General features: G+C 38.6%; 1 protein-coding gene across 4 annotated transcripts in view; it reads right to left on the bottom strand.

The window, feature by feature from the left end:
• Window positions 1-22,311, bottom strand: part of STK3 (serine/threonine kinase 3) — a 321,260-nt gene that overhangs the window by 242,286 nt on the left and 56,663 nt on the right. For 3 of the 4 annotated variants that reach the window (XR_016236531.1, XM_008255787.5, XM_089336371.1), the window contains exons 3-4: window positions 22,032-22,160; window positions 13,002-13,116 (exon numbers count right to left, since the gene is read on the bottom strand). Coding sequence is in view for 1 of the 4 variants with exons in the window: in XM_008255787.5 (XP_008254009.3) it covers window positions 13,002-13,116; window positions 22,032-22,160 (244 nt within the window). In the remaining 3 variants the exon portion in view is untranslated. Of the gene's footprint in view, window positions 1-1,724; window positions 1,774-13,001; window positions 13,117-22,031; window positions 22,161-22,311 lie in introns of those variants that run through there. The other variant, XM_089336370.1, reaches the window with a different exon arrangement.

Genomic DNA, 22,311 nt, shown 5'->3' on the forward strand with positions numbered 1-22,311 from the left:
AGGACGCCTCCAAGAGCGACTGAAAGAAGCACCTAATGATCCTCTAGTCCTGGGACTAGTGCCGATCAAAATTTACATTTGCTTCTAATTTTCCATTGGGACAGCAATCTTGTACAAGTCTCGCTGTTTAATTATGCCAAGATTTCTCAAAGGTACAGGAGGAGGAAGATAACTATTAAATGGATCCTAGGCTATGTAAACATTCTACTATAAGAGATTATCAGATTACTCCAAAAGTGATTATACTGATTTAAACTCCTAGGAGTATGAAAGTATATACAGTATGTATAAATCCACTGGGGGTGGGGGGTGTCACCAATTCAAATTCAAGAAGTATCTCGAATTTATGTTAACTTGTTTAGTTATTTGTCTTCCTCCTGAAACTTCATTAAAGTGACAGAAAAAATTTAAAAAAAAAATAAACTAATAAAAGATTCCAGACAGGAGAGTATAACATGATTAGGAGTATTTCTTTGGAGAGTCAAGGACAGACTAAGAAGGAATCTTCAACAAAAAAGCAATCTACCAAGTCAACCCCAGAGTTGGCTCCAAGCTCAGAACCATGGGGGTGGGGAGGACAAATGAGAAGATGGATGGTAAAGGTAGGGAGCTTTTCCATAGAAACTGGGAAGAAGAAAATGGAGCAAAACCTGGCTCTGCCCCTTGGCTATCCCTACTTGAATGTACATGCACACTCATGATTCTGGCATTTACTCTCAGACCTAAAAAAAAAAAAAAATGGCTGAGGGGCTGCTCTCCAAAGAAACTGAATAAACAGTCTTTGTGGGTCCTTCCCCTTAAAGCCAGCTCCCAACCCATTTTCCCTCACACTGCCTGTCAGTCAAAAAGCCTTGTCCCAGTGCTTCCAATGGGAGCTAATCAGCCTTCTATACCAAGGGGTAAACCAAGAAAAATAAAAGAAGTGAAACAGCAACCCTAGGGGGAGCAGAGATGATTCAGGAAACAGAAAACTTTCTAAAAACCTATTATTATAAGAGCAATTTCAAAAACCTTGGTATCCCTGTATCAGCCTCAATGTTTCATGGAAAAGGAACAATAAAAACAGAGAGAGTTCTTATAAATTAAAGTATAACTGCTGAAATTAAAAGTTGTCCAAAGAGTCAGAAAAATTCCACTCCTGCACTCCTCAAAAAGCAAGAAGACAAAGAGAGACAGAAAATCTAAAGGAAAACAAAATTATATATTAAAAAATTCATGGGAATCAACCACTCAATGAAGAAAATAAAGAGGGAAATTATCAAACAAAGTTTCCAAAGCTGAAGAAATGCAGGTATTTACATTGAAAGGAATTACTACTGAATACTAAGCATGACTAGTAACAATCTTGTGAAATATTTTGTTCCTGGTACAATAACAGAAATGTCAGAATGAAAAGTCCAAAATTTTCAGAGAGGAAGGAAAAATGGTAAATAAATAATTAGTGAGAACATTAGCAACACTGATGCTAGGAGATAATGGAGGAAAGTCACAGAGCTCTGTAAAATTCTACATAGGCTAACTACTAACCAAGTATAAAAGCAAAATAAAGACATTTTTAGACATGTAAGGGTTCAAATGGTTGACCTCTTATTCTTGTATCATGTAGAAGATGGTTTAGGAAGAATACAAAGCAAAGGTGAAAAACCAGGGACATGAAATTTCCTGGTCCAATTATACAGAGGTAAATATAAATCCCAATATATAAGAAAATGATTATCACTAACCCAGGATTCCAGTGAAAAGAAATTCCAAGGATGCAGCTGTACAGCAGACCTAGAAAGCAATGAGTCTATGTTAGAACAAGAAACCAAGAAGCTCCAAAGGATGTCTTCTCAAAGAAGAATCGCATGCATTCCAGGAAACAGATAACATAAAGGAGCTAGAAGACATCAGCAAAAAGAGAAAAATGGCATTTGCTACTTTTATCAACAGAAAAAAAATAAAACAAAATTATATAACAACATGATCCTAACTGATTTATCATCCTAAAATGTGGTGATAATATAGATCAACTAATTAAGTATGAGAAAAGTAAATCCATTTAAACCAGATGCCAGGAGAAATCTCCTTTGGTTGACCTCAGTGTGGGTCACTAGGTATTTAGAGATGAAGACATAATTCCAGCAGATTATTTTAACCTTCTAAAATGTCCTTCCCCCTCTGTTCTCTGATTCTTTCATTTACTTATTCCTTCCTTTAAAAAAATATTTGCTGACTATTCTACACGGTAGGCACTGTTCTAAAAGTTAGAGATAAAATAGTGCACAAAAAACAAAAATTCTGCCCTTGGAAGCTTATTACTCAATAACTCCTACCCTTTCTAGAATCAGCTAACTGATTCTCTGGACAGTGAAGATTTCTCTGAACTAAGTAAAATAAGTGAGCCTCCTTTTTGGCTCCGGAATCTTTCTCTTTACAGAAGTGAATTTGGCTTTTCACATATCTATTACATCATCCAGTGAGTAAGCAGTGCAAAAACAGATACATTTATTAGCATTATTTGCACCACTACTGAGGAGCACTGGACCCACATCAATGAAAATGTTTTGAACCTTCCCATTCCAGCTGAAATGTAAATAAAACTGCCAAGTAAAATATAAAGCACCACACAAATATTATTTATTATTTAACAGATGAGGAAACTAAAGTTCTTGTCAGTTAAATGATTTTCCCCAGACCATAAAATTAGTTTGTGGAAGAACCAAAACTAAAATCCACAGTGCTGAAAGCCTGGGTTCATGCTATTTCGACCATACTAGGCAGAATTAAAACAAGTGGTCAAACCAAAACATGGGCCTAAATGGGAAAGAATAATCTTGGGCACTTTCTTAGAATGTTTCCAAGTATACAATAAACGTCTAAGACGTAGATTCTATTTCTTCCATATGTCAAGGCACAGCTTTATAATTATGGGAGATCATTTTGGAAGCCTCTAATCAAAATTATAACCTATCTTAATAAAGCTTCAATTTCACAAGGTTGTGCATTTCGACTTTGCAGTATACAATATTTGAAAGATATAAATGTTAAACGGTATTTAATATAATTTATTTCTTCACAAGAAAGTCTCAAAAACTATTCCCATAAATACACAAAAATTTGATTCTTTTTAACTCAAACATTTTGCTGCTGAAAAAAGTAATGCTTATACTAACAACAACAACAAAGCAGCTTTCTTTTTCACAAGCCAAAGGAGAGGTATGGTTAAAGTTATCAAGATAAACTATAAGTGAATATATTAAAATTCCCACAGAAGACAACTGTAATTCTGCTACTCTCTAACAATTGAAAAGCTGACAAATTAAATGTGACTTCCAAGAACAGGATACTGCAGCTGGGTTATCTATGAAAAAGATTTCTCAAACTTAAGAGACAATTTAAAATACTGGGAAAAACCAGTTCCTAGGTTTGTATGATACCATAACTTGAGCTGTGTTTGTGAATCTGATCCCAAAAGTCAGGAATGTAAGTCACACATTTTACTTTACAGATTACAATCCAAAAGCATTCCATGAATACTAACTAGTGATTTTTTTTTTTTAACTCATAATGCAATGAGGAAAGCCAGAGAAAATGTTATTACCCACTGGAATACAGGAGAGTTTCCCCTTCATTCTAATTCTATTACCACTATCATCAATTACCACAATTGCTATTTTTTACCAGCTTGAGTGCCAACTCCAGGATCTGTCCCATGTTAAGCATCACCACCTAAGAAGACACAATCCTCACCATTTACTACTACTTAGCTTCAGTTAGAATCACTGGAAAATGCCTCAACACTGAAATATGCCTCAATAACCCTCAAACTTAATTCTGTCTTCATCTTTTCCTGGATGTCTCCCAAAGAAACAGTACAGATCAGATTTGGAAGTTTTTTTTTCTAATATCTATGCTAACAGTCTGATAATTCATTTTATGACTTTTAAAATGATATGTGGGCCGGCGCCGCAGCTCACTAGGCTAATCCTCCACCTTGCGGCGCCGGCACACCGGGTTCTACTCCCGGTCATGGCGCCGGATTCTGTCCCGGTTGCCCCTATTCCAGGCCAGCTCTCTGCTGTGGCCAGGGAAGGCAGTGGAGGATGGCCCAAGTGCTTGGGCCCTGCACCCCATGGGAGACCAGGAGAAGCACCTGGCTCCTGCCTTCGGATCAGCGCGGTGCGCTGGCTGCAGCGCGACAGCCGCAGCAGTCATTGGAGGGTGAACCAACGGCAAAAGGAAGACCTTTCTCTCTCTCTCTCTCACTGTCCACTCTGCCTGTCAAAAAAAAAAAAAAAAAATGATATGTGAAATACTCATGTAATGATTAGTTCTGCAAACTGATCCAAAAAAGCCAACAAAAACAACTAAGGGCAAAGGACAGGCACAAAAGGAAATGAAATAGCCAATTATATACGAATAGATGCTCAGTCTACCCAGTAGTCAAAATAAGAAAAATAACAGTAAAAGTTACAATAGCAGCTAGTATTCATTATATTTATTTATATATGAGTAAATAAGCAATAAAGATTTACTCAGTAAATTAATCAAAATTACTATAAATAGGCAACAAACTACATGGGAAGAAAAGGAAAATTTCAAAGAAGAGGTGATATCTTAAGTTAGGCATTTATGGATGTAAACTCACTATGCAAAGACTGGAATTGGGGAGAATAATCAAAATTGGAGGACAGGATGTGGCAACAGCATACAAAAAATCACCAAAACATAAAAATTCAGTTCTACTTCTAGGAGCCAGTTCTTATTGGGAAGCTGGGGTCTAACATGCATGAACAATGATAAGTTATGAAACTACAAGTAGAAGAGATCCAAGGTATCAGCAGTGTTTATACTTCAGGTTAAAAAAATAAACTTAATGTTTTTTGAAAGTCATAAACTTTGGAGTTTTTCCTGTGCCTTTAATTTTCAACTTCCAAAGAAGTATCTGATCAAAAACAAGCAACAGTTGATAATTTAAAATCAGGAGCCCCTTACCCCTAACGAGATTTCTTTCAAAGACAAACCTAATTCAAAACAATACAAAAATATGTTACTTACATGATTTATTGCTCTTAAAACATCTAAGATTCATTATCAACTTCTTAAACTATCATCTAATTTTGTTCTTCCTCTATAGTGCATGAGACTTGATATATGTAAACTATAAAGTCAGCCAAGATTCAGAAGAAAAATTTCTAATAAAGTAATCTGACCTATTCATATCTCTGAGAAAGTTTATTATTTTCCAAAAATAAAATAAATAAATGACTGATTGACTGATTTGAAAGGCAGAGTTAAAAGAGAGAGGGACAAATAGAAAGAGACCTTCCATCTGCTAGTTCACTCTCCAAATGGCCACAATGGTAGGGGCTGGGCCAGGCTGAAGCCAGGAGCCTGGAACTCCATCTGGGTCTCCCACATGGGTACAGGAGCCCAAGTACTTGGGCCATCTTCTGCTGTCTTCTGAGGCACATTAGCAGGGTGCTGGGTCAGAAACAGAGTAGCTGGGACTCAAATCTCAAACCAACACGCATATAGGAGGCTGGCATCGCAAACATCAGCTTAACCCACACCATGCTGGCCCAGAAAGTTTACTATTAAAATGGCTGTGATGTGCAGTATACATAAAATCAAACGAACTAAGTTTAAGCTCTCAGTTCTCAACAGGACCATGATGTGTCAGAACAATCATCTCTGAGTCCTGCAGAAGCATCAACCCAACCTCGTTCTCAACCTATATTTTACTGTTTATACTAATGTTTTTTAAAGATTTATTTATTTATTTGAAAGCCAGAGTTATACAGAGAGAGAAGGAGAGGCAGCAAAAGAGAGGTCTTCCATCTGCTGGTTCCCTCCCGAGATGGTCACAATGGCCAGAGCGACGCCGATCTGAAGCCAGGAGCCAGGAGCTTCTTGCCAGTCTTCTAGGCTGGTGCAGGGGCCCAAGGACTTATGTCATCTTCCATTGCTTTCCCAGGCCATAGCAGAGAGCTGGATCAGAAGTGGGGCAGCCAGACACAAACGGGCGCCTAAATGGGATGCTGGCACTGCAGGTGGCAGCTTTACTCACTACGCCACAGCACCAGGCCCTATACTAACATTTTTTAAATAATCACAAAAATAAGAGTTTCAATCATCACAGTTCCATATCATTTTTTAGATTATGTAAGAGTTAAAGGTGTTAATAAAGTTTTATCCTCACAGACCATACATTTAGTAAATACAGTCATAAAAAAAAGTCATTTCAAGGGCACTATTAAGTAAATCCTTAAGACAAAGAGTAAAAGGAGATGAAGGTAAATGAGTAAGCCAGTGAGAAATCCTCACCAAAGAAAACACCAGAACTCTGAGCGTGTTTCAGGGACAACATTAAAACTCCTAAAATGACTAAATTGATTAAGAAGAAGAACTGGGACATTAGGCAAGAACCAATACAGAAAGCCAAATAGGACTTTATCATATTAATTGGATTATAAGAAGGGCATTTGGAGAGAAAGTAAGTAAGCAAATAATTAATTGGTAAAATCAAGCAATAGGATTGCAGGGGAACCAACAGTAAAGTTGCCTGGTTTGCAAATATGAGTGAAACTATATAAAAATAGCATCCTTATATGTTATTAGTAACCAATCAGAAAATATAACTTCCAAAAAAATTATCATTTATATCAGTAATCTTGGCAAGGCTCCTAGAAACTAATCAAATTTGAAATGTGCAAGATTTTCAAGATTAAAAACAACACCGAAAGACATAACAGTAAAATTGAATACATTCTATGAGTACAGATGGAAAAATGTCAATCAACCCCCAAGTTACTTAACTGTAATTCTAATCAAAAATCCAGCAAGACATTTTGTGGGATCTGACAACTTATTCTGAAGTTCACTTAGAAAGTCAAGAAAAACAGACAAAAGGGCTTCCACCCAAGATATCAAACATGTCATGTAATTACGAACATTTTTCTGCTGTACAAACTTATGAAATAGCTAGATCAGAGAAGCCAAGTACAGAGCCAAGCATATATGAAACCTTAGTAGTACATTTATAAATCAGCTGGAAACACATATATAATTGTGGTATAATAATCATATTTCAACACAGGAAAAAAATAAAAACAGATCCCTTCCTCATATAATATGAAAATGTAAATTCCAGCTATATTAAAAATTAGTTTAAAAAAACAACTATTAGAAAAGAGTTCCACTGCTGGGAATAGTAGACTGGATAATTCAGACTACTCTGCTAGAAGAAATAAAATGTACAAAATAAACGTAAAGGTTTGCTTGAAGACTAATAAAGACAAAAAGGAATGTCATATCTTGTCTGGAGTCAAGATATGTGAAAAGAAGAAAACCAAACAGCTGGGCCTTGCAATGAAAGTCACTTTTCCCCAAAAGGCATCTGTCAATTAAGGCACAGAAGCCAAGAGACTAAGATTCAGAGCAGAGCTTCAGACTGACTTATAAGACAAGGACTGGAAATCAAATCCTACCACAATGTTAGGAAGTCCCAGAACACCAAAGATCGACGTCCTAGGTGTACAGAGAGATCAACTCTCATAAATTCTAAAGCCCTGATTCAAATGTGTTTAACCCTGATTGGATTAAGATGGCTTAATCAGGATTGTTGGTTCAAGTCACTACACAGAAGCAAACAGAAACCTTGGATGACAGAAGACAACATCATTTGGAAGTGCAAATAATCTCTACCTTTTTCTACACAAAACACAGAACTTGTTCAAAAATAATCAGGCACAGGCAAGCAATGAAACCAAGAAAAACAACAAATACCAGAAACAGACCCCCACAAAAATAAGGCTTAATGAAGCTATCAAATAGAATTAGACTATAATATGTTCTAGGAAATAAGAGATAACATTTCAAATTTCTGGAAACTAAGAATCAAAAGGAAATTCTAGAATACAAAAATTCAGTAGTTAAAATTTAACATGTAGATTTAAAAGCAGCTTGGGCACAAGCAAAAAGAGGATTTAAAGTAATTTTGAAGACACATCATAAGAAAAAACATAGATTGAAGCATGGAGGAACAAAAATATGGAATACATGAAACTACAAACAAGAAAAGAAGGAACAAAAAAAGCTATACCAAAACACAGGCTATTGGAATCCCAGAATTAGAAAACAAGAATAGATGAAAAACATCATTTGAAGTATAATAACTTAGAGTTTTCCAAAACTGATGACAAATATATTTTTTAAAGATTTATTTATTTATTTGAGGGCCGGCGCCGTGGCTCAATAGGCTAATCCTCCACCTTGCGGCGCCGGCACACCGGGTTCTAGTCCCGGTCGGGGCGCCGGATTCTGTCCCGGTTGCCCCTCTTCCAGGCCAGCTCTCTGCTATGGCCAGGGAGTGCAGTGGAGGATGGCCCAGGTGCTTGGGCCCTGCACCCCATGGGAGACCAGGAAAAGCACCTGGCTCCTGGCTCCTGCCAGGATCAGCGCGGTGCGCCGGCTGCAGCGGCGGCCATTGGAGGGTGAACCAACGGCAAAGGAAGACCTTTCTCTCTCTGTCTCTCTCTCACTGTCCACTCTGCCTGTCAAAAAAAAAATAAATAAATAAAATAAAAAAAAAAAAAAAAAAAAAAAAAAGATTTATTTATTTATTTGATAGGCAGAGTTACAGAGAGGTGGAGGCAGAGGCAGAGAAAGAGAGGTCTTCCATCTGCTGGTTCACTCCCAAAATGGCCACAACGGCTAGAATTGGGCCGATCAGAAGCCAGGAGCTTCCTCCAGATCTCCCATGTGGGTGCAAGGGGCCCAAGGATTTGGGCCATCTTCTACTGCTTTCAGAGAGCGAGATCATAAGTGGAGCAGCTGGGACCCCAACAGGTGCCCATATGGGATGCCAGCACTGCAGGTGGCAGCTTTACCTGCTATGCCACAGCCCCAGCCTCGTGATGTATTGACAAATATTAAGCCTCAGAAACAAGGTGCAGTAAGAACCCTACAAGGGATAATTATCAAAAACTACATGTAGACAAATCAGAGCTTCTAAAATCCAAAGATGGCCGGCGCCGCGGCTCACTAGGCTAATCCTCCACCTTGCGGCGCCGGCACACCGGGTTCTACTCCCGGTCATGGCGCCGGATTCTGTCCCAGTTGCCCCTCTTCCAGGCCAGCTCTCTGCTGTGGCCAGGGAGTACAGTAGAGGATGGCCCAAGTGCTTGGGCCCTGCACCCCATGGGAGACCAGGAGAAGTACCTGGCTCCTGCCATCGGATCAGCACAGTGTGCCGGCCGCAGCGGTCATTGGAGGGTGAACCAACGGCAAAAGGAAGACCTTTCTCTCTGTCTCTCTCTCTCACTGTCCACTCTGCCTGTCAAAAAATAAAAATAAAAAAAAAATCCAAAGATAAAATTCTTTTAAAAGCTATTAAAAAAAAAAAAAGACAGCAGATTACCTCAAAAGAAGCAATAGCAAAATCTATCAGTATAGAAAAAAAAAAAAAAGATGATAATGGAATGGTATCTTCTAATGCTAAAAGCTGTTGCCAACCTAGCATTCTTTACCCAGCAAATATATTGCTCAAAGTGAGGGGCTGGCACTGTGGCACAGTGAGTTAAAGCCCCGGCCTGCAATGCTGGCATCCCATATGGGCGCCAGTTGGAGTCCTGGCTAACGCCAGGGAAAACAGCAGAAGATGGCCCAAGTCCTTGGACCCCTGCACCCACGTGGGATATCCAGAAGAAGCTCCTGGCTCCTGGCTTTGGATTGGCTCAACTCCAGCCATCATTTGGGGAGTGAACCAGCAGATGGAAGACCCCACTCTCTCTCTCTCTCTCTCTGTCTCTACCTATCTCTGTAACACTGTCTTTCAAATAAATAAAATAAATCTTAAGAAAAATAAAGTGAAATAATAATTATCACATGTAAAAAAATCAAAACTAAGATCTTCTCACCATCACATCCACACAAAAGAAAACATGGACACTAATGGCAACTTCAGACAACCAGGAAATCACAAGGAATAATGAACAACAAAAAGCATAAATAGTCACATACAGGTAAATAGAAACATTCATAATATAAAACAATAACAAGAATTCACTGTGTTATTTAAAATGTATATGTAATTAAAAGAAACAACAAAGCATATAAAAAAACAAGACTCAAATAAGGCCTTAAAAAAAAGTTGTCACATCTTAAGAAAAGATTGTTTTGTGACCATGCAAACAACTACTAGAGTGAGCTTTATACCTATTTCACAAATAAGTGACAACCATTTCATTTCACTGGTCAGTATGTGAAAGCCAGCTACTGTCTATGAAATTCAATCAGTGACTATTCCCATAAAATGATCAGATATTTAAAATCTCTTAGATATTTAATTTTTGAATTATTTATTTTTATTTCTTTGAAATAGAGAGGGAAACAGAGAGAGACATCCAGCCATCCACATTGTCCAAATGCCTGCAAGAGGTGGGACTGGGCCAGGAGTTAAAGCTAGAAGCCCAGAATTCTATCTGGTCTCCCACTGAGTAGCAAGGACCCAAGCACTTGAGTCATGACCTGTTGCTGGATGGGAAGCAGAGGAACCAGCATGTGGGCATCCTAAGCAACAGTTGAACCATGAGCCAAATACCTGCTCTAGGGTATATTTTTTTTAAAAGGGAATGAAAATGCCCTTATATTGTTAACTCTAACATTGACAGTATTTTTTTAGATAATAAAGAAAAATATCCTGTGCTGGAAAGCAAAGAAACAAATACTCTTGAGATTTAAAAGGAAGTGTCATCAAGGAAACACCCAGAGACTCTATCTACAACTCCTGATCAGTCTCTGGGGCAGCTCTGGTTTCTTTTATGTATATGGAAATTACAATGTTTCCCGTTCCACTACAGAACCAGGACTAACTGTTTTGTAAGAATATGAATTAGACCACTGCAAATGTGTGACTCCCCAACATTCCCAGTAGTTTGGTCTTCTAATAAAGACTATGAAAGGGTAAGATCCTTCCTTTGGTAACTGGTAAAGAAGATTCGTTTCTTAGTACCATGATCCCATCCGTACCTATCTTTAAGAACTCCGGTGTATCTTCAGAGTTTGTAATCACTGACAAGAAACCTGGATCAAATGCTTTCTAGCTAATCAGAATGGTAACACTGGCACTTTAAACCAACAAAATAGAGATGTTTAAAATTTTCCATTTTACATACTTTGATTTCATATTCCTAATAGATAACTTTAAAAACTAAATGTACTAAATTTAGCCCTGAGAAAATTTTAAAACACTTCTCTGATTGAAGTAAAATTATTTTCAATTAAAGGACTGTTCTGCCACTCAGGAGTCATCTGATTTACATAAACGCTAGTTAAGCACCACAGAAATTCTAAAATATATAATTAGAATGTCACAGATCACTTAATCCATTCTGTCAAAACAGGGATTATTTTAACTTCTGTTTCACTTCCTTTTAAGAAATCCTATTTACTTTATTTTCTCTAAAAGGAAAAAAAATTAGTAGGATAAACTTACAACATACTTCCCCAATCAAAATTTAAAATGATTCTGGTTAACCACAAATTGACTCAAGTAAAGTATTTTTTCTGATGTATTTTACTGAAACATGTCTGACAACATATAATAATGTCATATAATCACTGAATTACTGTTGTACAAAATTTAAAATCATTTCACTGATTATTATTCTTTATAGTCATTCAAATGCAAAAAGATCACTTTGGTCTTTAAAAATTGTCTAAATAAACAAGATACATTGCTAGACTAAAGTAAATAATTTTGTTAATAGCTCTTCTGAGGTTTAAAATATAACCATAAAAAGCTTCTATTAAGTAATACATTTCACTAAGGTGAATTCACAAAAGTAAAAAATAAATATAAACGACTTAGTTCTATCACTTTCACAGATCCAGACAGTATTTGGGAAACTAAATATAAAACATTCTTTTCGGGGCCAGCATGGTGGTATAGCCAGTAAGGCTGCTGCCTGTGATGTTGGCATCCCATATGGGCATCAGTTCAAGTCTCGGCCACTGCACTTTTGATCGGGTTCCCTGCTAATGGCCTGGGAAAAGCAGTGAAGATGGCGCAAGTGCTTGAGCCTCTGCACCCATGTGGGAGACCTGGAAGAAGCTTGTAGCTCCCTGCTCCAGCATAGCCCATTCCCAACTATTGCAGCCATCTAGGGAATGAACCAGCAGATGGACAATCTCTCTCTCTCTCTCTGTAACTCTTTCAAATAAGTAAACAATCTTTAAAAAAAAAAAAAAAAGCCTTTTCAATTATTTTTAAAAGTTTAAAAAACACAACTTCTTCAACTATTTGCCAGCCATAAATTATAGAAAAATTAAGATAAGGAAATACAATATATTATGAACTTCAAATAAATGTATAGCCATAATTTTCAATGTAAGTTCTATTTACTTATTTGAAAGGCAGAGAGACAGAGACAAAGACGGGCAGCTTTTTCCATTCACTTGTTCACGTCCTAAAAACCTGGCTGGGCCCGGTCAAAGCCAAGAGGCTGGGACTCAACCCGGGTCTCCCATGCAGATGGCAGGGACCCAAGTACTTGAGTTATTACCTGCGGCTTCCCAGGATGTACATTAGCAGGAAGCTAGAATGGGAAGCTGGAATCAGGAGCAGAGGCAGAATTTAAACCCACACACTCTTTTATGGGATGCAGGTATCGCAACTGGCATTTTAACCACTGTAACAAACACCTTCTACTAGCCATAATTTAGTGAACCCTCACTAATAATCAACACACACACTGATTCCAAATGAATAGTAGCTTTTCAGACCTGTCAAAAATAAAAATAAATAAAAAATAAATAAATTTAACAATCATCCCATTCGTAAGTATCCCATGAAAAGATCTGTGGGTGATTAATACACCTCTCACCAGACCCCTGTATGCTGTTCCAAACTTTCTTCCCACTTATATCTTCTTTCATAAAAAAAAATGTTACCTTGTCAGATTCTAAAAGATGAATCTTTAGAAATAATATCAGCAAAACAATTGTAAAATACTTACTGTCTTGTTTCGTAATCTAATTATGTCTGAGACAGAGCCAGCGCCGCAGTACTCCATAACAATCCAGAGATCTGTGTTCTTAAAGTAACTGCCATAGTACTTCACAACATACGGGCTAAAGAGAAATACACAAACTATTAAATTTAGTTAATTCCCGAAGAAACTTTTTCTCTTAATCACAATACTAAGTATTTTCAGCAATTCATAATGCTCTAAAAGGTATATTTAATGAGTAAACTTCTATTGTACATTGAATTTATCTAACTTTACCAACTGTGTACAATTAGGCTTTAATGCATGGATAAAATTTAACAGGATTACAAACCATAGGAGGCCTAAATGTTCTGAGCGATTCTTAAAAAAAAAAAGACTTTACTTTGGCAGACTTCTTATTTAACATAAGGAACAAATGAAAATATTTTCCTTTAACTAAAGCATTTTAAATATAAATCTTATGAAAGAGTTTGTATTCAGTCAAATATCAACAATCAACTTTAAAATATATTATTTTTCAAAGAGGCCCAAAAGAGTTTTTTAATCTTCTTTCATTTGGCCCTTTGAAAATTCTCAAAAAAATTAATTATAATGTTTTTTGCTTAATTGAGATAATTAAAATTACTAACAATTTGAAGTATTTCTGTATATGTGCTGCCGAAGTGAGCACACAATTTGAAGTATTTCTGAACTAAGTTTTATATCTTACATAGCAAAATAAACTGTTTATAGCCAAGATGCTTTCAAGAAGTCAGAGGAGAAAATGACTCACTATTTTTTTAATTTTTTTTATTATTTTTTTTTCACAGGCAGAGTTAGACAGTGAGAGAGACAGAGAGAAAAGTCTTCCTTCTGTTGGTTCACCCCCTAAATGGCTGCTACAGCTGGCGCACTGCGCCAATCCGAAGCCAGGAGCCAGGTGCTTCCTCCTGGTCTCCCATGCAAGTGCAGGGCCCAAGCACTTGGGCCATCCTCCACTGCCTTCCCAGACCGCAGCAGAGAGCTGGGCTGGAAGAAGAGCAACTGGGACAGAATCCAGCGCCCCGACTGGGACTAGAACCCAGGGTGCCGGCGCTGCAGGAGGAGGATTAACCTAGTGAGCCGCAGCGCCGGCCAACTCACTATTATTTATAAAAGGGGGGTAGGAAATGGTGCTGTGGCGTAGTAGGTTAGGCATCCCATTTAGGTGCTGGTTCAAGTCCCATTTGTTCCTCCTCTGATCCAGCTCTCTGCTTATAGCCTGGGAAAGCAGTGGAAGATGACCCCAGTGCTTGGGTCCCTGTACCCGTGTGGGAGATCCAGAGGAGGCTCCTGGCTCCTGGTTTTGGACTGGCCCAGCCTCAGCCATTGCAGCCATTTGTAGAGTGAACCAGTGGGTGGAAGACATTTCTCTCTGCCTCTCTCTCTCTCTGTCTCTGTCTGTAACTTTACCGCTCAAATAAATAAATAAAAATGTTTAATAAAAATTTTATAAAGGATATACTACATATGTTGATATATAAAATGTCTTTTTTTAAAGATTTTATTTATTTATTTGACAGGTGGAGTTACAGACAGTGAGAGGGAGGACAGAGAGAAAGGTCTTCCTTCCATTGGTTCACTCCCCAAATGGCCACAACAGCCATAGCCGTGCCGATCCGAAGTCAGAAGCCAGGTGCTTCTTCCTGGTCTCCCATACGGGTGCAGGGGCTGACATATACCCACAGTTAAGCTTCCCTTTAGAGGACAAACTGAATATCCTTCAAAAAATCCTCTTTAAATATTAATTTTCTCATTCAAAATTTTGAAAGGTGTTAAGTAATAATGAGTTCAGGATTACATTCCCTGAAAAGCACATGGATAATGTATATTTTATCTTGCCATATACACTGATATATATGTATTTATTTATTTATATATGTTGGTTTTATCTACAGTTCCTGGTTCATAACTCCCTCCACAAGGCAGGCCATAGAAACTCGAATTTCTCGTTCCCAACCATGTCATAGAAATGCCTTCCCCCACCTTTTTGCCTTGGAGCTAGGAATTTCTCTGACCTACCTTGTCTGATAAGAGATAAGAACGCCCTACCTCAGGAGTCCTGTTCCATAACCAAGAGAAGGCCATGCTGCACACAGAGGCCAGACAGGACTTGCTGGCTTTCACTGCTGAGCCTACCAGCATTATGTCATACCCTTTTTGTCCAGTGATATTTCAGAATGGTTGTCCATGCTTCAATCACATCTATGCAATGAAGTCTCCATAAAAATCCCCAAACACAGGATTTGAAGAGCTTGAGAATAGCTCCCCAGAGGAGTAATTTAAGCTAAGGGGCAAAGGCAGACTAGAAGTTAGCCAGCCTGAGCATCCAAGCACCAAGACTACTCACACAAAGGTCCTTAGAAAACAACAACCATGGAGATCAGTGTGTCTCAAATAAAGTAGAACATAATTTAGTTGTAGATACAGGCACACACCTGATCATGACAGGCCTCAAAAACAAGGTAAGGAGACTGACCTTTATTTGATATGCAAGAGAAAAACAGAAAAAAGAACTGTAGGCAAAACAGTATGATCCAATTTATACTTTAAAGGTTTCTCTGGCTGTTCAATAAGAACCAATACAGGGAAGCAATTATGGACCTGGAGATGAGTTAAGAAGTTACTTTAATCTTGCATACAAGTGATTGTATTAAGCACATCTTTTTATTGTCTGTATTTCTGATGTTTTTATATCTAAGACCCTGCTGAAACTAGAGTCCCTCTCAGGTTAGCTAATTGCTAGTTAGCAAAGGAATTGCCCTTGAGAATGACTTTCATACACAAATCAAGCAGCCCAGAGTCCCCATGCCTAGCCTCCTCCCTGGTTATATTCCAAGATCACAATTCCCCTGCCCTAATCTCCCCAGGGCCGGGCCTCAGACAACTAGGGAAAGCCCCTATGCTCCAGCGCCCACTAAAATTACTCAAACCAGCCTATGCTAAACCTGTTTTGTCCTGTCTCACCTGTTCTAGTGTGGTCATTAGGCATGAAATAAGACGCCAAGTTGACAAGAAGGGGCTGGTGGAAGATGACATGTTGTTTCAGTGAGTTGGTGGTGCTAACCAGGGGGAGAGGAGTAACTAATGGGACAGAATGAAATGGAGAGGAGATGCACAGGAGAAAATTATCAAGCCCTCATGGTTTACCCTTCCTTGCTGGTGCATTGTGTAAGTTCACTGTGTCTTCCTTGTCCCACCACGCGGTAGAGTTTTCTAAGTCATAGCTATTTGGTTTGGTGCCCAAACCATATAGAATTGGTTATTTTCATTAAATAATTTTCATCAATATCCTACTATAATCTTCTTCATGCTCTTCAAATTAACAGGGGCAATATACAAGTAAATAGTGTTTTTACAAAAGCAACGTGAATATTCTATGAGAACTGAATTGTTCTCACTTAGCAATTTGTTTCTTGTTGCTACTTAAGTCCAAATAGTCTAGGCTACAGAGGATAATTAATTGAAAGAAAATTGCAAGAAAGAAAGTCAAATGTTTTTTTTTTTACAGCTTAAATGCTTTAAATATTAACTTGAATTTCATCTGAATTGAAAACAACACTTTGCTAAAGGTATATTTTAAAAGTGAATCCTCATATACATGAGCTGATACAAATTGCCAAGATTCATCATTAATTCCTCATTATAGTGATATTCAAACTTTTTTTTGTTTGGCTTCAGAACCAGTGTTCAATGGAATCTCACCTCGCAATATGAGCAAACAGAACAGACAAGACAGTGGCTGTTCTCGTAGAAGCCAGGGAAGGCTCCATGACACCAAGCAGACCAAGTAGAAATGCTCTGTCCCCACATGGTTAGCCTCTCCTCTTTACCCAGCAAATTCAAGCCATCCTTCAAGACTCATCTTAGGTGTATCCTCCCAGGAAAGCTTTCCTGATTCCCCAAGGTGAGGGGACTAGATATCTCTTCCAGCATGCATAGTTCCCCATGCTATCACATCACAACTTTTATCAGACTTTACTGAAACGGGATGGCCCATTCATCTGTCACATCCATCTAACTGTATGTCCCTCTAAACCTTGAGACTCATTCATTGTTACACATGTGAGCAATACATGAAGGCTACTTTCAGGTTTAGGTACTCCATGTGTATTTAATGAATAAATAAATGAGTAATTGTGTGCACTAACGCGTAACAACATATTTCTCTCGTTAAGACATGAGGAACTCTTTCTCTGGTGTATAAGCACCAGGAAGGGATGGATTGTGTCAGTCAGGGCTCCCTTGTACCCACGCTGGTTGGCACACAGTATTCACAGGTATTGCTGACCACTTCTCACCTCCATCCCATAAATGCTTTCCCTTGGAAATGCTGCAATCTTTTATTTATAGACACTGGTTTCTTCAACTCTGGGACTGAGGTCAGTAAATATGGGCCCCTACTGCATCTTAGTCATTAACTAGCTGCAAGCTCTTGAGTAACTCATGTAAAAGTTCCAGGTCTCATTTTCTGAACCTATAGAATCGCTTTTAAATGTATTTTAGTACCAGAGGCTTTTCCTTCAAACAATATTTTAGAATGAGCCACAAGACATACAAAGATAAAAGCAACGATGAGGTTTCTCATTCTGTTCGACTCTTCATTGTTTGAAAAAGACTCCTAAAGTACCTCTTTGGAAGAATTCAGTTTGAAAAACAATGAACTAGCTGACTTACAAAGGTCTAGCCTAACATTAACATTCTATGATTTATCCACTCAACAAATACTTATTTTTTAATTAATTTATTTGAAAGTCAGAGAAGAGAGGCAGGGAGAGAGAGAGGTCTTCCATCCAAGTGGTTCACTCTCCAGTTGGCCACAACAACCGGAGCTGAGCTGATCTGAAATCAGGAGCCAGGAGCTTCTTCCCAGTCTCCTAGGCCAGTGTAGGGGCCCAAGGACTTGTGTCATCTTCCACTGCTTTCCCAGACCATAGCAGAGAGCTGGAGCAGAAGTGGAGCAGCCAGGTCTTGAACTGGCGCCCATATGGAATGCTGGCGCTTCGGGCCAGAGCCTTAACCCACTGCACCACAGCATTGGTCCCTCAACAAATATTTATTAAATGCCTACTCTGTACCAGGCACTGGATTAGACAGTAAAGATTCAACAATAAAAAAGATGAGCTCTCAAATACTTATGCCAAAATACAATATTCAGTGCATATTTAATATCCACTAAAATGGACAAAAAAAAATTAAACATTCCCTGTAGTCTTTTTGTAGAGTGTAGAAGCAAGATAATCTGCCCAAAATACTTAAATCATTTTCTCAAACAAAAATCTCAATATATGTCTTCTGTGGGACTATATTGATTTATACTGTTATCTTCTAAATCATTTTAATGCCAATTTCTCACTAACACATCCTATATTAATATTAGTAGTCACTAGCTAAAACAGAATGCTTTCTCCTATCACTTCCTACTTTATTTTTGACTCATCCTATGTTTTGGCATTTAGGATCTTTTAACCAACTAATTTTTTTGATCCTTCACACTTTCATACTTACAATATGAATTTCATATTTTATCTAACGGCAGGGACTATTTTTACTGATATTTCTTTACCATTTAGTCAATAAATATTTCAGAAGTACCACTAAATGTGTAAGGCATTCTACTATAAAGCAGTACAAAAGCTCTAGAATTCTATTCACATTTTCTACCTCTTATAGTCTTCTTTTAAATGTTTCATGACTTTCAAATATGACATTTTGATATGCAACAGCTCATTTGTTTTTTAAAAAGTTTTATTTGAAAGGCAGAGATCAGAGAAAGAGGGAGATAAAGAGAGCAATACCTCATCATTTTTTTTCAGTCCCCAAACGCCTGATTCAGCGGAGGCAGAGCCAGGCCAAAGGCCAGACTTAGGAACTCTACCCAGGTCCCCCAAGTAGGTGGCAAGGAACCTAACTACTTGAGCCATCACCTGCTGCCCCCCAGAGTGCACGTTAGCAGGAATCTGGAATGGACAGCAGATCCTCGACTGCAACCCAGGCACTGTAATATGGGATACAGGCATCACAAGCAGCATTTATTATTATTATTATTATTATTATATTTTTTGAAACACAGAGTTACAGAGTGGGGCAAGGAGACACAGGAAGAGATCTTCCATCCACTGGTTCACTTCCCAGATGGTCACAATTTTCAGAGTTGGTCATGCCAAAGCCAAGAGCCAGGAGCTTCTTCCAGATGTCCCATGTTAGTGTAGAGACCAAAGGACTTGGGCCATCCTCTACTGCTTTCTCAGGCACATTCGCATGGAGCTGCATCAGAAGTGGAGCAGCTGGGACTCGAACCAGCGCCTATCTGGGTTGCTGGCAGTGTAGGCAGCAGCTTAACCTGCTATGCCACAACTCCAGGCCCCTCAAGCAGCATTTTAATCACTGCACCAAACATTCATACCTCCCCCTTGCATTCTTTACTTCCCACTCCCTTTAAAAGTTTAATGTAACTAGAATAAGGATTTCCCTAGGGTTCCCTCAACCTATAAAGCTCTTCCCAATACTCCTCATACATACAGTATCTGCTCATTCATTCAACCAAAAACATAAGCACTAGGCACTGTAATGGGTGCTGAGAAATAAAAATATGATTCTCCTCTCAAAGAGTGAAAGATAAAGATAGTGCAAATATTTCAGTAGGCAAGTCTGTAAGACCTAGTGTCATCAGAAAGCATCCACAAAAGGAATAAACATGATTCTCAATTTGTTGTTGATAGAAGGAAGGGCCAACATTGCGGCATGATGGGTTAAGCTATCATTTATGATGCCTGCACACCTTATGGGAGCCGGTTCTCTTACTAATAGGGTCCAATGTGATTAAGGGTGACAGTGTGTACAGGCTTCCTTGAGTAATCACCTGATATAATTCTGACAAGCAAGACATAAACTGAGCATTTCCGGGTATGAACCTTCCAGTTTCTTCCTGCTTGGAATACAGACATAGTCTGAGGCTGCCAGCAGCCCTTTTGTAGCCATGAGATAATAAACATGAGACAAAGGTCATATGCAAAGAATCAGACAACAAGAAAAGAAGCCTGAAGCACAGATGTTACTTTGTTGCTGCTGCTGGACCATCCCTATCACCAGATTTTTTAAGAAATGTTTTTTTTTTTTTTCATCTACTTGAAAGGCAGAGAGAGAGACAGTGATAAAGAGAAAAAGGTCCACCTACTGTTTCACTCCCCAAATATCCACAACAGCCAGGCCTGAGCCATGATAAAGCCAAGAACTCCATGTGGATCTCCCACATGGGTAGCAGGGTCCCAAGCACTTAAACCATCATCCTCTGCTTCCCAGGACACATCAGCAGGAAGCTGAATCAGAAGCATAGAAGCCAGGACTCCAACTGGCACTCTGATGTGGAATCCAGACATCCCAGGCATCAGCTTAACCTGCTGCACCACATTCCCTGCCCCCTTCAGACCTTTTGTTAGGGGAGAAAAAGAAATTATTTAGTCACTAGTTACAGGCTAAACGTAATCCTAACTGATACACTCTGCATCTCTCAGAAAGACCAGGTTATTTAACATTGAGTATATGATGCTACATTATCAGCTCCATTTACTACCCAACATCAGTCATACCAGTCTCAGCCTCAGACTCCCCACTCATCTTTAGCCTTGTCAGAACAGCACACATCAGTGGCTATGTTTTGGTTTGCTGTGGTTCACCTCTCAGTGGTTCATGTGCTGAATGCTTGGTCCTTGGTGTGGCACTAGGATGTGACATATCTTGAAGAGGTGAAGTGCAGTCAGAGGACCTTAGTTCATTGGGGCTGCGCCCCAAAAGGGACTGTGGGAGCCCAATTTCACTGGCTGCTTGTCTTCTGTGACTGTTTGCTTCCATACTTCTGCTGTTGTGCTGCATCCACATGAGGTCCTCACCAAAAGCCAAATGGAAGGGGCTGCTCAGACTGGGACGTTCAGCCTTTCCAAAGTGAGTTAAACACACTTCTTTCTATTATAATGTCAGCCTGCCTCAGGTATCTTGTACAGTAATGAAAAACTAACTTCTGCAGCTGTTTTTCACCTTTCTATCTATAATTTTCTTTACTCTCTTAATCCTCCATTTCTCCCTCAGCATTCCAGACTTCCTGAGTCCAGTAGCTGAGGAATATGCCCCGCCTCTTATCCATCGTCACTGCATCAGTATGGTGACCGCACTATATCACAGCTGTTGGCCTATGCATCTATCTTCCCTGTTATATCACCAGCTCCTCAAGAAGAAAAACAATCGTTTACATGTTTTGATATTCCTAGGTCCTTACACAATACGTCACCAACTGGGAGTGCTCAGTAAATGTTAGATGAATGAATTAGATTTTATATAAAACATGACTTTTAATTAGTAAAAATTGTTATGTTGGGGCCGGTGCTGTAGCACAGTGGGTTAAAGTCCCCGTCTGCAGTGCCAGCATCCCATATGGGTGCAGGTTCGAGTCCCGGCTGCTCCACTTCCGATCCAGCTCTCTGCTAAGGTCTGGGAAAGCAGAAGATGGCTCAAGTCCTTGGGCCCCTGCACCCTCATGGGAGACCCAGAAGAAGCTCCTGGCTCCTGGCTTCAGATCGGCATAGCTCCGGCCATTGCAGACATCTGGGGAGTGAACCAGAGGATGAAAGACCTTTCTTTCTCTCTCTTTCTCTCTCTTTCTCTCTCTGCCTCTCTGTAACTCTGCCTTTCAAATAAATATAATAAAGTTTAAAAAAAAATGTTATGTAACAGAAAATAAATTACCCACTCTTATCATCAAAAAATCATTTTCACCCATAAATGGTCCTGAGAACAGGAAAACTACTTAAGTATTTCTTTCATATGTTCCTTTATGTTATAAAATCATGTTTACTTTATAAGCAAAAAGCTGTAAGTCCGAAAGACTACACTACAAAGATAACCTTACCTTTTTTTAAAGGATTAGTCTTACTTCCAATGGGAACTCAGAAAATTAAACAGATAACAAAAAATACATTTTATTTTATATTTGCAAGTAAACAAGGAAATAAAATCTCCCCATACCTGTCACATTGCTGCATTATGGAAATTTCTTTAATTATTTCCTGAAGATCTGACTCCACAGGTACTTGTTTAATTGCAACAACTTGTCCAGATTCCTTATGTATTGCTTTAAATACACTTCCATAAGACCTAAAAGAAATCAAGATATTATTTTTTTCCTATTGAACTTTAAAACTAATTTATAAAAAGTCTACCATGAGTTTCTGTGTGAGGTCTTTTCTTTTTTAAAACAATATTTAAATGGTAAAATGTCAAAGTAAGTAAATAACAATAAGAAAAG

The sequence above is a fragment of the Oryctolagus cuniculus genome, chromosome 6 (genome assembly GCF_051225735.1).
Source record: "Oryctolagus cuniculus isolate XC-2025 breed Fujian yellow rabbit chromosome 6, ASM5122573v1, whole genome shotgun sequence".
NCBI lineage: Eukaryota > Metazoa > Chordata > Mammalia > Lagomorpha > Leporidae > Oryctolagus > Oryctolagus cuniculus.